This window comes from Physella acuta, unplaced genomic scaffold (genome assembly GCF_028476545.2).
Source record: "Physella acuta isolate Inbredline_101_S28 unplaced genomic scaffold, ASM2847654v3 ptg000367l, whole genome shotgun sequence".
NCBI lineage: Eukaryota > Metazoa > Mollusca > Gastropoda > Physidae > Physella > Physella acuta.
The window spans coordinates 555,241-572,565 of record NW_026731886.1 but is presented as its reverse complement, the minus strand read 5'-3'; the positions used below and the strand labels follow the sequence as shown (position 1 = coordinate 572,565).

Below are 17,325 nucleotides of genomic sequence, written 5' to 3'. Positions count from 1 at the left end.
GTGTTGTGTTGTTAGTGTCTGTTGAGTTTTTCCTCCTATTATGTAGCCTGTAGAATGTGACCATAGTTTGGGGTATCAGCATCAGCTGATAACAGGAACTGGTCATTGTAGCAGTCGTGACTGCAATTATTATACCTCACACCCATGGGCAGTCATGTCTAGGCTGACTGCAACCATTATACCTCACACCCATGGGCAGTCATGTCTAGGCTGACTGCAATCATTTCATTATACCTCACACCCATGTGCAGTCATGTCTAGGCTGACTGCAACCATTTCATTATACCTCACACCCATGTGCAGTCATGTCTAGGCTGACTGCAATCATTTCATTATACCTCACACCCATGGGCAGTCATGTCTAGGCTGACTGCAATCATTTCATTATACCTCACACCCATGGGCAGTCATGTCTAGACTGACTGCAATCATTTCATTATACCTCACACCCATGTGCAGTCATGTCTAGGCTGACTGCAATCATTTCATTATACCTCACACCCATGGGCAGTCATGTCTAGGCTGACTGCAATCATTTCATTATACCTCACACCCATGTGCAGTCATGTCTAGGCTGACTGCAATCATTTCATTATACCTCACACCCATGGGCAGTCATGTCTAGGCTGACTGCAACCATTATACCTCACACGCATGTGCAGTCATGTCTAGGCTGACTGCAATCATTTCATTATACCTCACACCCATGGGCAGTCATGTCTAGGCTGACTGCAATCATTTCATTATACCTCACACCCATGTGCAGTCATGTCTAGGCTGACTGCAATCATTTCATTATACCTCACACCCATGTGCAGTCATGTCTAGGCTGACTGCAACCATTTCATTATACCTCACACCCATGTGCAGTCATGTCTAGGCTGACTGCAACCATTTCATTATACCTCACACCCATGTGCAGTCATGTCTAGGCTGACTGCAATCATTTCATTATACCTCACACCCATGTGCAGTCATGTCTAGGCTGACTGCAATCATTTCATTATACCTCACACCCATGGGCAGTCATGTCTAGGCTGACTGCAATCATTTCATTATACCTCACACCCATGTGCAGTCATGTCTAGGCTGACTGCAATCATTTCATTATACCTCACACCCATGTGCAGTCATGTCTAGGCTGACTGCAACCATTATACCTCACACCCATGTGCAGTCATGTCTAGGCTGACTGCAATCATTTCATTATACCTCACACCCATGTGCAGTCATGTCTAGGCTGACTGCAATCATTTCATTATACCTCACACCCATGTGCAGTCATGTCTAGGCTGACTGCAATCATTTCATTATACCTCACACCCATGTGCAGTCATGTCTAGGCTGACTGCAACCATTATACCTCACACCCATGGGCAGTCATGTCTAGGCTGACTGCAATCATTTCATTATACCTCACACCCATGGGCAGTCATGTCTAGGCTGACTGCAACCATTATACCTCACACCCATGTGCAGTCATGTCTAGGCTGACTGCAATCATTTCATTATACCTCACACCCATGTGCAGTCATGTCTAGGCTGACTGCAATCATTTCATTATACCTCACACCCATGTGCAGTCATGTCTAGGCTGACTGCAATCATTTCATTATACCTCACACCCATGTGCAGTCATGTCTAGGCTGACTGCAATCATTTCATTATACCTCACACCCATGTGCAGTCATGTCTAGGCTGACTGCAATCATTTCATTATACCTCACACCCATGTGCAGTCATGTCTAGGCTGACTGCAACCATTTCATTATACCTCACACCCATGTGCAGTCATGTCTAGGCTGACTGCAACCATTATACCTCACACCCATGTGCAGTCATGTCTAGGCTGACTGCAATCATTTCATTATACCTCACACCCATGTGCAGTCATGTCTAGGCTGACTGCAATCATTTCATTATACCTCACACCCATGTGCAGTCATGTCTAGGCTGACTGCAACCATTTCATTATACCTCACACCCATGTGCAGTCATGTCTAGGCTGACTGCAATCATTTCATTATACCTCACACCCATGTGCAGTCATGTCTAGGCTGACTGCAACCATTTCATTATACCTCACACCCATGTGCAGTCATGTCTAGGCTGACTGCAACCATTATACCTCACACCCATGTGCAGTCATGTCTATGCTGACTGCAACCATTTCATTATACCTCACACCCATGTGCAGTCATGTCTAGGCTGACTGCAATCATTTCATTATACCTCACACCCATGTGCAGTCATGTCTAGGCTGACTGCAACCAGTATACCTCACACCCATGTGCAGTCATGTCTAGGCTGACTGCAATCATTTCATTATACCTCACACCCATGTGCAGTCATGTCTAGGCTGACTGCAATCATTTCATTATACCTCACACCCATGTGCAGTCATGTCTAGGCTGACTGCAACCATTTCATTATACCTCACACCCATGGGCAGTCATGTCTAGGCTGACTGCAATCATTTCATTATACCTCACACCCATGTGCAGTCATGTCTAGGCTGACTGCAATCATTTCATTATACCTCACACCCATGTGCAGTCATGTCTAGGCTGACTGCAACCATTTCATTATACCTCACACCCATGTGCAGTCATGTCTAGGCTGACTGCAATCATTTCATTATACCTCACACCCATGTGCAGTCATGTCTAGGCTGACTGCAATCATTTCATTATACCTCACACCCATGGGCAGTCATGTCTAGGCTGACTGCAATCATTTCATTATACCTCACACCCATGTGCAGTCATGTCTAGGCTGACTGCAATCATTTCATTATACCTCACACCCATGTGCAGTCATGTCTAGGCTGACTGCAACCATTATACCTCACACCCATGTGCAGTCATGTCTAGGCTGACTGCAATCATTTCATTATACCTCACACCCATGTGCAGTCATGTCTAGGCTGACTGCAACCATTTCATTATACCTCACACCCATGTGCAGTCATGTCTAGGCTGACTGCAATCATTTCATTATACCTCACACCCATGTGCAGTCATGTCTAGGCTGACTGCAATCATTTCATTATACCTCACACCCATGTGCAGTCATGTCTAGGCTGACTGCAACCATTATACCTCACACCCATGTGCAGTCATGTCTAGGCTGACTGCAATCATTTCATTATACCTCACACCCATGTGCAGTCATGTCTAGGCTGACTGCAATCATTTCATTATACCTCACACCCATGTGCAGTCATGTCTAGGCTGACTGCAATCATTTCATTATACCTCACACCCATGTGCAGTCATGTCTAGGCTGACTGCAATCATTTCATTATACCTCACACCCATGTGCAGTCATGTCTAGGCTGACTGCAATCATTTCATTATACCTCACACCCATGTGCAGTCATGTCTAGGCTGACTGCAATCATTTCATTATACCTCACACCCATGTGCAGTCATGTCTAGGCTGACTGCAATCATTTCATTATACCTCACACCCATGGGCAGTCATGTCTAGGCTGACTGCAACCATTATACCTCACACCCATGTGCAGTCATGTCTAGGCTGACTGCAATCATTTCATTATACCTCACACCCATGTGCAGTCATGTCTAGGCTGACTGCAATCATTTCATTATACCTCACACCCATGTGCAGTCATGTCTAGGCTGACTGCAATCATTTCATTATACCTCACACCCATGTGCAGTCATGTCTAGGCTGACTGCAACCATTTCATTATACCTCACACCCATGTGCAGTCATGTCTAGGCTGACTGCAACCATTATACCTCACACCCATGTGCAGTCATGTCTAGGCTGACTGCAACCATTATACCTCACACCCATGTGCAGTCATGTCTAGGCTGACTGCAACCATTTCATTATACCTCACACCCATGTGCAGTCATGTCTAGGCTGACTGCAACCATTATACCTCACACCCATGTGCAGTCATGTCTATGCTGACTGCAACCATTTCATTATACCTCACACCCATGTGCAGTCATGTCTATGCTGACTGCAACCATTTCATTATACCTCACACCCATGTGCAGTCATGTCTAGGCTGACTGCAATCATTTCATTATACCTCACACCCATGTGCAGTCATGTCTAGGCTGACTGCAATCATTTCATTATACCTCACACCCATGTGCAGTCATGTCTAGGCTGACTGCAACCAGTATACCTCACACCCATGTGCAGTCATGTCTAGGCTGACTGCAATCATTTCATTATACCTCACACCCATGTGCAGTCATGTCTAGGCTGACTGCAATCATTTCATTATACCTCACACCCATGTGCAGTCATGTCTAGGCTGACTGCAACCATTTCATTATACCTCACACCCATGGGCAGTCATGTCTAGGCTGACTGCAATCATTTCATTATACCTCACACCCATGTGCAGTCATGTCTAGGCTGACTGCAACCATTTCATTATACCTCACACCCATGTGCAGTCATGTCTAGGCTGACTGCAACCATTATACCTCATACCCTTGTGCAGTCATGTCTATGCTGACTGCAACCATTTCATTATACCTCACACCCATGTGCAGTCATGTCTAGGCTGACTGCAATCATTTCATTATACCTCACACCCATGTGCAGTCATGTCTAGGCTGACTGCAACCAGTATACCTCACACCCATGTGCAGTCATGTCTAGGCTGACTGCAATCATTTCATTATACCTCACACCCATGTGCAGTCATGTCTAGGCTGACTGCAATCATTTCATTATACCTCACACCCATGTGCAGTCATGTCTAGGCTGACTGCAATTATTATACCTCACACCCATGTGCAGTCATGTCTAGGCTGACTGCAATCATTTCATTATACCTCACACCCATGTGCAGTCATGTCTAGGCTGACTGCAATCATTTCATTATACCTCACACCCATGTGCAGTCATGTCTAGGCTGACTGCAACCATTATACCTCACACCCATGTGCAGTCATGTCTAGGCTGACTGCAACCATTTCATTATACCTCACACCCATGTGCAGTCATGTCTAGGCTGACTGCAACCATTTCATTATACCTCACACCCATGACTCCTGCCACCTCTGGCATGTCACCTCTGGTGTGTCACCTCTAGTGTGTCACCAGACTTTACTCACCACGTCCTGCATGTCACCTCTGGTGTGTCACCTCTAGTGTGTCACCAGACTTTACTCACCACGTCCTGCATGTCACCTCTGGTGTGTCACCTCTAGTGTGTCACCAGACTTTACTCACCACATCCTGCATGTCACCTCTGGTGTGTCACCTCTAGTGTGTCACCAGACTTTACTCACCATGTCCTGCATGTCACCTCTGGTGTGTCACCTCTAGTGTGTCACCAGACTTTACTCACCACGTCCTGCATGTCACCTCAGTTCAAGGTCAGCTAGCCAGACACAGCAGACCTTATGGCACAAAATAAATTGACAATTCTCAGTTAATGAAATTAAAAAAAAAAAACACAGTAATTTCAAAAAACTTTATTTCCTTGCCAAATATTATTTTAACTTTTCTTTTTAAAAATCCAAGACAAGCAAGAATAAGAATTTCACTTGTTCTAAATATTATCATTGTACCAATATATTTATGTTTGATTCTTTAGAAATTTAAAACAGTTTGATAAACAGTTATTATAATCAAGTTACTTGAAATAAAATTGGTGTTTTAGAAATGACTACCCCCAATTAGTCTGCCATCACTGACCAATGTAATTGATGCGGTATGACAATAGAACTTTGAGCCAACATTTGTTTTTGGTGTCATCCAAATATTGTTTTGCTATAGTTATCCAGATTACATAATAATTTGAAATAAAACAACACTGAACGTATGAGAAAAGCAATCAAAAGACAAAAATATTTACATAAAACTTTTCACAATTGAGATTTTGGGTCCTCCAATTTACAGCAGTACACATACAAATAAAAATATACATAAAAAGTATAATCACCAACATCAATTTATGTATACAATAAATAATTTTAAATTAAAAAAAAAAACATTTTTAACTAATAATTTATACTAAAATTAAATTGTACTTTGAATAGCCTTATTAAATTGGTTAAATCAAAATGTAATAATTGTAAAAACGAAATGTTTCTTTTGTAAAAATGTGCGAGATTATTAATTTAGAGCTGCGTTGTCATCTACTGTTTAGAAATATCTATGTAATCAACACAACCTTTGCATCACTTGTGAATATAATAAAATAAATTAAAGTAATCAATAATTACATCAAGCAATTAATCAATGTACAGACTTGCCACAGTTTTTTTATTGCACTGTTCCGGCCATAAATAATTAGTAGAATCATTTTAAATAATTAACAGTTCATGTCAAATCTCATTCCATTCATGCATGTTTCAGTCAGTCTCTCTGTAACCATGGCAATTATCCAATCAACGTTCAGGACCATCATTCTGTCAGTTCAACATCACTTACACGCTAAAATAATGCTCTCAAATGTCAAAATCACATCAGTAAAATACTTGCACATCCCATTCACATCAGTAAATTCTTGCACACCCCATTCACATCACTAAAATACTTGCACATCTTATTTACATCACTAAAATACTTGCACATCCCATTCACTAAGATTACAATACACCAGATGTAAGTTTACTGGCTTATGATACAACAATATTGCACGAATCCGGCCTTGGCGCCTTCAGGGTGATGTATGATGGGACAGTTATGTACAGGAAAATATTCAAAATTGTTTTAGCATCTTGTTAACTAACACTAATTCATTAGAGTTTTGGTTCAAAAATATTGACAAGTTACCTCCCCTACATCATGTGTCAACAAATGATGTCTGTAGTGTAAACCAAATTTAATGGGTTGTCAATTTGAAATACAAACTTAATAGTTGATGAAAAATTTGGAAGTTTTTCACAACTTTTTGGTCAAATAAAAAGAAAAGTGAATGGTGAGGAAGAAAGCAACATGAATCAATGGATGTTCTGTACACGATTGTACACATTTTGTACAGACTATGTACAGGGTTGACTAGAGTTTCTCATCCGATTGTGGTAACCACAAGTACATGAATAAAAGAGCAACACAAATCTTGCTCAAAAGGGAAAACACAAATACATTGGCTGCTGGGGCATTCTTGGAAATATTTTCTGGACAATGTCCGGGGTCAATTGTGGCGGACTTTAGTGGGGGTAAGAAAGTGATGTGTTATCTGTGGTATTGAAATATAATGATTTCTCAGTTTAAAAATATGTTTGTGGATCGTTACACTGACATGCTACACGTTGATCAAAGTAGGCTATATAATCTTGGAATTAATTTGCTAAAAATAATGTGATTTACTAATTTCGCCATAATGGCCCCAACTATAAACATTACATTAGTGACTAATTTATTTTAAAAAATTATTCTAGGGTGTAGGCCATATAATGACTATAATCAGGGGGGGGGTTACACACATTTGATGACCCCCCCCCCCCCACCATGTTCAACTTCCCCCGTGTAAGATCTGCTAGTGCTATGTGTGGCTGACTGTCGCCATAATGTGCCAGGTTGCACGATAGAGCGGATACAAAGCGGGGGATTACAAGCACCTGGTCCCGTTAGTACAAAGCCGCGCGTGGCAACCGCACGTGCAGACGTCGGGCCGTGCGTGAGTAACCCGCGTGCTATTGTGTGCGTTAATTGTAATGATCCCCACGGTAAGGAGTTGGGAGGGGCTGGTGGGCAGCACAACACGAAATAAACTTAGTCTAGTTAGTATTGAACTAAGGAGATGTGTGTCTTTTAGAGGGTCGCGCCGCCCCACCAAGTCAATCTTCATCTGGTTCTAATTCGCCGAACAATCCGATTCTACAGCTCTGGGCTAGTGAAATTTAAAAAAAAAAAAACTTTAGTGAAGATTGAAATGGGCCCCAAACTGTTCCATCCCTTAAAAAATAAATTTAAAAAAAAACCCTCATGAGAATAGACTTATGGGAACGAGGCTATTTTCAACTCACGGTATCGATTTTTCTCAGTATCGATTTCCTGCCGTGCCATCCATCTGTTGTTTTTCACGTCATCGTCTGCCACATGGCGGGCTACAGCGGCGACTAGCACGGCCATCTTGATTTACAGCCACTTTACGGCTGACCTACTTTTTGTTAACGGGATCTTTTTTTACAAGCGCTCATTAAGAATGAGGTGGGGTTTTTTCTTTGGGTTTTTTATATACAATTATGAAAAAGATGATACTTCCACAGGAAGTCAATAGTACAAATGGCAGTGGATGGTAGGTTGATGAACGTGAAATATGTCGCATGTTACAACAAGCTGACATCATACACACTCACACTAGCTCACAGCTGTCCATCCCTACCACTGATGTGGCATTACCATTCATTATGTAATCAAGTGGTGAGTTATACCATAGCTTATGTAATCTAGTGGCCAGTTATACCATAGCTTATGTAATCTTGTGTTATACCATAGCTTATGTAATCTCGAACCTTGCCTGGCAGAGGTAGGCTAGCGATGGCCCCCCGCCTCTTTACTCTGTTGACTATGACCTGTCGACACCTGTCCTGGAGGTTATGAAATGACCTTAGCCTCTTGCCCACTGCCATGGTTGTCTTGGCAGCAGTAGAACAGATGGTGGGATACAGATCGTCCTTGACACTGCTCATGCCGGTAAAAGCTACACCTGTAGACACAAAGGGCAATGGTCAAAAGATAGTTTGATTTCATCCTTATGGTTTACCGGGGATACATTTATGATTTCAATTTGTCTGGACTCTTGCTTTCATCAGCTTATGTTAGGGAGCAACTTTTTCATTTGCCAAGGAACTTGACGAAAACATGCATTATAATGTGCGTCAGATTGTAGCAGTTTCAACTGACAAGGAAGTTGGTGGAGGCATAACACAACCGACAGTCAACCAGCCTCAAAGTCGAACTTCAGAGACCGTCCCATCTTGGCTTTGTGTGGACTTGGTGTTTGTGTGGTTTTGTAGAGTTGTTTTGTGTGGGTTCGTAGAGTTATTTTGTGTGTGTGTGGTTTTGTAGCGTTGTTTTGTGTGTGTGTGGTTTTGTAGAGTTGTTTTGTGTGTGTGTGTGTGTGTGGTTTTGTAGAGTTTAGTGTGTTCGTAAAGTGTGATTATGTGTCTACTATCTACCCATGTCTAACTAGACAGTTGGCCCTCCCCCCCCCCCCCCCCCCCCATCGCCCAAAAAAAAAAGAATTTATATATAAATTTATATCGGGAAAGAATGTGTGAAAAAACCTGCCAGTGGGGTTCACAGCGTTGGTGGCAGCCTATGTGATTCACACATCATTAATTAACTGCTAATTAGATTCTGGTAGCCGACTGGTGTAAAATTACTGAGTTGCTGTTCCCCACCCAGTTCCCTCCTCCATACACACCCACCCAGCCTTGTGAACAAATCTGCTGCTGCCTGAGTCACGTCCATGGACATTGGAAAGGACATTACACAGAAATGAACTTGTTCTAAAGGTCACAAACAAATCATGCGTCCATTTTACCGTGTTGACATTTCTCAGGACTAGGGGAGAGTACTATGGCTGCACACACCAGCTCGGCTTGTGTGGCTTTGTTCCACCTATAGAGCTGCGCTAATTATGTAGCCTACAGTGTTCCAGACTTTTTTTCTCGTTCGGGGGGGGGGGGGGCGGTAGACTTTCTTCGGGGGGTCTCAGCCCCCCCCCCCCCGCCCCCGAAGAGATGCCTGGAAGAAACTCTGGTAGCCTACCATGAATAAATTCCAGACTGTGGTCACATCACAAAGTGACCGGATCAATAGACTGGACCAATAGACTGGATCAATAGACTGGACCAATAGACTGGATCAATAGACTGGACCAATAGACTGGACCAATAGACTGGACCAATAGACTGGACCAATAGACTGGACCAATAGACTGGACCAATAGTCTGGACCAATAGACTGGACCAATAGACTGGATCAACAGACTGGATCAATAGACTGGACCAATAGACTGGATCAACAGACTGGACCAATAGACTGGACCAATAGACTGGACCAATAGACTGGACCAATAGACTGGACCAATAGACTGGACCAATAGACTGGACCAATAGACTGGACCAATAGACTGGACCAATAGACTGGATCAATAGACTGGACCAATAGACTGGACCAATAGACTGGACCAATAGACTGGACCAATAGACTGGACCAATAGACTGGACCAATAGACTGGACCAATAGACTGGACCAACAGACTGGACCAATAGACTGGATCAACAGACTGGACCAATAGACTGGACCAATAGACTGGACCAATAGTCTGGACCAATAGACTGGATCAATAGACTGGACCAATAGACTGGATCAATAGACTGGACCAATAGACTGGATCAACAGACTGGACCAATAGACTGGACCAATAGACTGGACCAATAGTCTGGACCAATAGACTGGACCAATAGACTGGACCAATAGACTGGACCAATAGACTGGACCAATAGTCTGGATCAATAGACTGGACCAATAGACTGGATCAACAGACTGGACCAATAGACTGGATCAACAGACTGGACCAATAGACTGGACCAATAGACTGGACCAATAGTCTGGACCAATAGACTGGATCAATAGACTGGACCAATAGACTGGATCAATAGACTGGACCAATAGACTGGATCAACAGACTGGACCAATAGACTGGACCAATAGACTGGACCAATAGTCTGGACCAATAGACTGGACCAATAGACTGGACCAATAGACTGGACCAATAGACTGGACCAATAGTCTGGACCAATAGACTGGACCAATAGACTGGACCAATAGACTGGACCAATAGACTGGACCAATAGACTGGACCAATAGACTGGACCAATAGACTGGACCAATAGTCTGGACCAATAGACTGGACCATTTGAATAAAAACTGTCTCAAATAATGCCAAGAAATTTGTCCATTGCCTGACCCCACTCCCCATAGGGTACGTTACCATCCCTCTTGCCTGACCCCACTATCCATAATGGTTTAATTTGAACTGACCCAGGTTGACGCCATCTTTGAAAAAGCTCAGCTCCCCCTTGAGACGGTGAAACAGGACACCAACCAACACTGGGGTGTATTCCTTGAAGGGCGCGCAGTAGGGCGTGGAGACACCGTTGTGGTACAGCCTTCCTTTATGTGACAGGCCCCATCCGTTGGCGTCTTCACCTGCAGTAACAATAGTCACACAGTTTGTAGGGCGGGGGGGGTAATGTACCAGTGTAATAATCACTTTTGAAAACTTACTTGAAACTTACGGACGTAGGACTTAAACTTTGAGAGGGGGGGGGGGCGTACACCGGTTGATGCCTTAAAGCTCTGGACACGAGCAGATGTACATATCGTCTTGTCACGGTGCTCAGACCATTAGGGTTTGACCAAATATCCCCACACAAATCGTATGTGTGTGTGGAAGTCCCCGTCCCCCACCAGTTCGCAGGGCGGGGGTGGCCATCCATCGGCCCTCGGGGCCCAGCTACCCTGCCAGTCTGTGATAGTCACGTGGTACTCACCCTGCGCGTGGCGGCCATTTACTCGCACCGTGAGTACAACAAAAGAAAAAAAAATCTTTCTTATCGCGCGCGTGTCCCCCCCCCCTCCCCGTGTTACAGCACGTGCTGGGGTCGATGGTTGACACACGCCCAATATCCACATGTAACATCTGGATAATCTCATGTAACATCTGGATAATCTCATGCTAGCACGTTATGTACAGGTTCTATTCATCTCACCACCAACACGTTATATGGGGGGGGGGGGGGGGGGGAGGTTGCAACTAATTATAAGATTGGTTAAAGTATAATTACAATTGATATATTTTATTTTGTCCGGGTTGGAGGGGTGTCTGTTCGGGAGGGGGGGGGAGTAAATGTAAAGAATATATGAGCTTATCAAGAGCTTTTACATTTATTTTGCATACTTGTTTAAGTCCTACATCCGATGTTTTGTTGTAAAATCACTTGATGGACATTCGTACATAGGGTTATATATATATATTGAGCCCCCCAGCAACCACCCCCACTCACACACACACAGTATCAAAATGAAATGCTAAAACAAAATAGGCCTAGCATGTAATCTAACGAATTTGACCTAATTAATACTGTGAGTAAAATATCGAATTTGACCTAATTAATACTGTGAGTAAAATAACGGATTTGACCTAATTAATACTGTGAGTAAAATATCGAATTTGACCTAATTAATACTGTGAGTAAAATATCGAATTTGACCTAATTAATACTGTGAGTAGAATATCGAATTTGACCTAATTAATACTGTGCGAAAGGTAACGACGTTGACCTGATTGATTCTGTGAATAATACAAAGGGTTGACCTACCCAGCAAGTTCTTGAATTCTTTAGTGTCGAGTCTGGCCCGGGGGGTGCTGACGCCGAACATGAGGCTGGTGCCAAAGACTCGCTCCCCCACCTGGATCTCCCAGTAGTTGACCTCACCAGTCAGGGGCTCGGATGCCCTGATCCCGGCTGTTCCATTGCTCCAGTGGGGGTGGAAGGTTACCCCAAGCTTGTCGTCCAGGACTGAGACTTTGGTGGAGCTGTCCAGCTGGTTCCAGCTCCAGCCGGCGCTACAGCTGATGTCCAGCTTGCCAAGGATCACGTGACTGTCCGGCTGTGTGACCTTGACTGAGCTGTCGTCCTCCTGTGGGTTGACCTCTTGCATGCAGATGGCCAGGACTGGTTCTGGTGCCATGTGGCTGCCCAATTTTCGATAAGTGCCAGATAATTGATTCTAATAGCGGACTAGGTTCAGATGTCTGTTGGCCAGACTTTGGGCAGCTAGAACCAACTGTCAGAACACTTCTGTCAGAACACTTCTGTCAGAACACGAGTGTTAGAAATGAGTGCCCAAACTCTGTCAAGTCTCGTAATTTAGCCAGCACAACAAACCATGAAAATACCACAAGAATAATAGACTATAGCTAACGGTTTGTTTAGAATTAACCAACTCCCTGAATTATTTTCAACATTTTCAAAGTTTTAAACAACGTTGGTTAGTGGTGCCACATGGCAGTGAGCCACACGCCATCACCACAGCCTGTGAGCCCCGCCATCACCGCGGTCTGAAACAGAGAAAAGGTTACATTTATAACAAAGAGCAACACAAACAACGCATATCTAATGTGAGGTAAACATCCTTTAACACACGATACTGACACATGAGTTTAATAAAACACAGTACAACTATTTGTTTATATCGCAATACGAACACAGTGTGTTGAAGGCCTAAGGTTTGAACATCTTTACCTCACACGACCAAGAACATCGCTAGCTCACACGACCATGGGCTGGCCTGCCGGGGACTCACCCCCACATCCTGACGTGTGACACGAGCTGCGTGAGCACCCAGCTACACACGACTGCTCACCGTTAGCCGCGCGACAGGGGCGACTGGGGTAAGCGATCAATACACCACAGGCGGGGGGCATTTCGTTGCTTAGCAACCGGCATCAGGCCCTACATGGAACTAACAGGATTCTTTGTGTCATCGTCTGCTGATATCGATAGACACAGCAACACAGGCAACTCTTTGATCAGCGCGTCAGGTCAGACAGTCACGGCTATCTGAAGTTAGCTGTTTGATACTGCCACTAGCTTTTTGATACTGCCACTAGCTGTTTGATACTGCCACTAGCTTTTTGATACTGATACTAGCTGTTTGATACTGCCACTAGCTGTTTGATACTGCCACTAGCTGTTTGATACTGCCACTAGCTGTTTGATACTGCCACTAGCTTTTTGATACTGCCACTAGCTGTTTGATACTGCCACTAGCTGTTTGATACTGCCACTAGCTGTTTGATACTGCCACTAGCTGTTTGATACTGTCACTGGCTGTTTGATACTGTCACTAGCTGTTTGATACTGTCACTAGCTGTTTGATACTTTCACTAGCTGTTTGATACTGTCACTGGCTGTTTGATACTGCCACTAGCTGTTTGATACTGCCACTAGCTGTTTGATACTGTCACTGGCTGTTTGATACTGCCACTAGCTGTTTGATACTGTCACTAGCTGTTTGATACTGCCACTAGCTGTTTGATACTGCCACTAGCTGTTTGATACTGTCACTGGCTGTTTGATACTGTCACTAGCTGTTTGATACTGTCACTAGCTGTTTGATACTGTCACTAGCTGTTTGATACTGCCACTAGCTGTTTGATACTGTCACTGGCTGTTTGATACTGTCACTGGCTGTTTGATACTGTCACTAGCTGTTTGATACTGCCACTAGCTGTTTGATACTGTCACTGGCTGTTTGATACTGTCACTAGCTGTTTGATACTGTCACTAGCTGTTTGATACTGTCACTAGCTGTTTGATACTGCCACTAGCTGTTTGATACTGTCACTGGCTGTTTGATACTGTCACTGGCTGTTTGATACTGTCACTAGCTGTTTGATACTGTCACTGGCTGTTTGATACTGTCACTGGCTGTTTGATACTGCCACTAGCTGTTTGATACTGCCACTCTGTTTGATACTGTCACTAGCTGTTTGATACTGTCACTAGCTGTTTGATACTGTCACTAGCTGTTTGATACTGCCACTAGCTGTTTGATACTGTCACTGGCTGTTTGATACTGCCACTAGCTGTTTGATACTGCCACTCTGTTTGATACTGTCACTAGCTGTTTGATACTGTCACTATAGCTGTTCTCTGTTTGATACTGCCACTAGCTGTTTGATACTGTCTGATTGAAATCTCTAAAAGTTAGAGGTCTAGTAGGTTCTGATTGAAATCTCTAAAAGTTAGAGGTCTAGTAGGTTCTGATTGAAATCTCTAAAAATTAGAGGTCTAGTAGGTTCTGATTGAAATCTCTAAAAATTAGAGGTCTAGTAGGTTCTGATTGAAATCTCTAAAAGTTAGAGGTTTAGTAGGTTCTGATTTAAATCTCTAAAAGTTAGAGGATCTTCGAGTAGGTTCTGATTTAAATCTTTTAAAACTAATTCAAATGATGAAGTTTTTAAGAAGGAGACGAGATATCCAGTATTATAAATGGTTCTGCACCCTTATCAATGTTTATAATACTTGTATAACGCAGGAGCCACTGGTTAACTCCCCTGATTCTATTCGTACAACTCTAGTTTGTGCGGCTTGAATGTGGGTCTAAAGCAGGGGTCTCCAAACTTTTCAGTCCGAGGGCCGCATTAACTATCAATCTTCAGTTCGGGGGCCAGTTTCTTCCAGAAATGTCTTTGATTTTTCTGGTCAAAGTTCCTCAGCCATAACCAACAAACGCTTTTTCCGTGGACAAAAAGATCTCCGCGGGCCGGATGAGAGGACATCGCGGGCCGCATCTGGCCCGCGGGCCGTAGTTTGGAGACCCCTGGTCTAAAGGAAAATGGTTCCTTTGATTGTGTAGCCGTGCAGTTGATGAGAGATTCAGTGGGCTCGTTCATATCCTGCTAGCTTGTTGATTCAGTAGTTCTGCAGATGGAGGTCAAGGTCAGGAAGTCTACCTGAGGTTGGACATAGCCAGCCATGTGGCAGAAATGAGTTGGTTAGCTTTACAAGTGTGGGTGTGGGTGGTGTCGAGCCATCCCCCACCCCAGTGGGTGTAGTGTGAGCCGTCCCCCACCTCATCAAATACCTAGGCGTGTGTGTCAGTCGATCTGACAGCCTCTCTGTCTACCAATCAGTGTTTCTTCCAGACTTTTTTCATCTCAGTTTTTACCAGTCAAGACCTCAAGATCTGTTTCCACGTCCAAATAAACCAATAAATAACTTACCAAACCTGAATCAAAACTTCCAATTAACGAAATAATGACAAGATCTCATTCACCAAACCTGAATAAAAACCTCAAATTAAAGAAGTAATGACAACATCTAATTCACCAAACCTATTTGAAGAAGTTAACCACAAAATCGAATTCGCCAGACCTGAATCAAAATATTCAATCGAACAAAACCTACCTCCACACATTGAAATATTCAATCGAACAAAACCTACCTCCACACATCAAAATATTCAATCGAACAAAATCTACCTCCCCACACATCAAAATATTCAATCGAACAAAACCTACCTCCACACATCAAAATATTCAATCGAACAAAACCTACCTCCACACATCGAAATATTCAATCGAACAAAACCTACCTCCACACATCAAAATATTCAATCGAACAAAACCTACCTCCCCCCACCAGCCGTACAACCAGCAGACGACTGCTGAGCTATGAGCACACACCTAGATGCACGGTGCAGGTAAAAATGTGCTCACCTAGAGCCGGCAAAACTAGGCCAGACAGGGAGATCGCGCGCACTACCTTGTGCACGTGAGCAGCCAGTCATGATGGGATGCTACAGACAGTGAAATAACTGAGTTGTATGTGGGGGTGGGGGGGGGGAGAAATCAGGGTCAGATGGGTTGTATGTGGGGCGGGGGGGCAATCAGGGTCATATGGGTTGTATGTGTGGGGGGGGGGGGGGGAATCTGGGTCAGATGGGTTGTATGTGGGGGGTGGTGGTGGTGAAAGGGGGCAATCAGGGCCAGAGGGGTCGTGTGAGGTGGGTGGGGGGGGGGGGCAATGAGGATTAAGGAATGATATAGATTAGCTCTCTATGGATTCTTTCTTTTATTTTTACGATTTTTTTGAAAGTTTCAAAATAAAATCAAAACTTTTCGCTCATGCACTTTTTGCATCGTGGCGGGGGGGGGGGGGGGGGGGGGGGGGGGCTTATCAGGGCAAGATTTGATAGGTCTCCCGCCTACACATTTATAAATGGGTTCTTTTATGTGATAAAAGATTTCTCTATACACCAGTCTGGTCAAAATCATTCCGATTTTCGCTGGCAGGAAGGCGGGCATAAACGGCGCTTGAGTTTTGTCGGTCACTGACCATTGCCACTCACACTTCAGCTTAAACGGTATTTAAATTGATGCTAACAATTGATTTAGGAACAGTCAAATCAGTCTTTGCAACTATCTACATCAATAAGTCTGTTGTATGAAAATGAGCTTTTACAACAAGTGTAACACCATTTCAGCGCCTCTAGGTGACGGCACTCCTCTTGTATATCTTCACGTCATTTTGTTGGGGTGTAGGACAAAAGACCGACATCCAAAGGGCCGACAAGACAAATGGCCCACACGGTCAAAAGGCCGACAGCCGAAAGGTCGACACGACATAAGGCCGGCAGCCAAAAGGCAGACAGCCAAAAGGCCGACAAAACCGTGTCAGCCTTTTATCCATGTCGGCCTTTTGTGCGGATCCCATTTTGTTGGCAGTCGCTTGATATATCTAGATGTATCTAGCCGAAAAAACGCCTACACCCCCCCCCCCCCCCGAACGA

General features: G+C 43.9%; 1 protein-coding gene across 5 annotated transcripts; it reads right to left on the bottom strand.

The window, feature by feature from the left end:
- Window positions 1-5,456: 5,456 nt before the first annotated feature.
- Window positions 5,457-16,282, bottom strand: LOC131941623 (SPRY domain-containing SOCS box protein 3). Of its 5 annotated transcripts, none has more exons than XM_059300982.1 (4): window positions 16,166-16,282; window positions 12,345-13,087; window positions 11,005-11,172; window positions 5,457-8,659 (listed from the first exon to the last, which is right to left on the bottom strand). In XM_059300982.1, exons 2-4 carry the CDS (start codon window positions 12,715-12,717, stop codon window positions 8,400-8,402), a joined length of 801 nt encoding a protein of 266 aa, XP_059156965.1. In that variant the 5' UTR covers window positions 12,718-13,087; window positions 16,166-16,282; the 3' UTR covers window positions 5,457-8,399. The 5 variants fall into 5 exon arrangements, with proteins under 5 accessions (XP_059156965.1, XP_059156967.1, XP_059156968.1 ...); XM_059300984.1 differs by lacking the exon at window positions 16,166-16,282 and adding an exon at window positions 16,092-16,111; XM_059300985.1 differs by lacking the exon at window positions 16,166-16,282 and adding an exon at window positions 15,979-15,997.
- Between the last annotated feature and the right edge of the window lie 1,043 nt (window positions 16,283-17,325).

What these genes read in the sequence shown, in the direction of transcription:
- LOC131941623 (XM_059300982.1), bottom strand. Translation starts at nt 12,717, where the DNA reads ATGGCACCAGAACCAGTCCTGGCCATCTGCATGCAAGAGGTCAACCCA. An exon ending in AGAATTCAAGAACTTGCTGG is followed by an intron (nt 11,173 to 12,344) that starts GTAGGTCAACCC and finishes TTGTTACTGCAG; the next exon opens with GTGAAGACGCCAACGGATGG. An exon ending in CAAAGATGGCGTCAACCTGG is followed by an intron (nt 8,660 to 11,004) that starts GTCAGTTCAAAT and finishes TTGTGTCTACAG; the next exon opens with GTGTAGCTTTTACCGGCATG.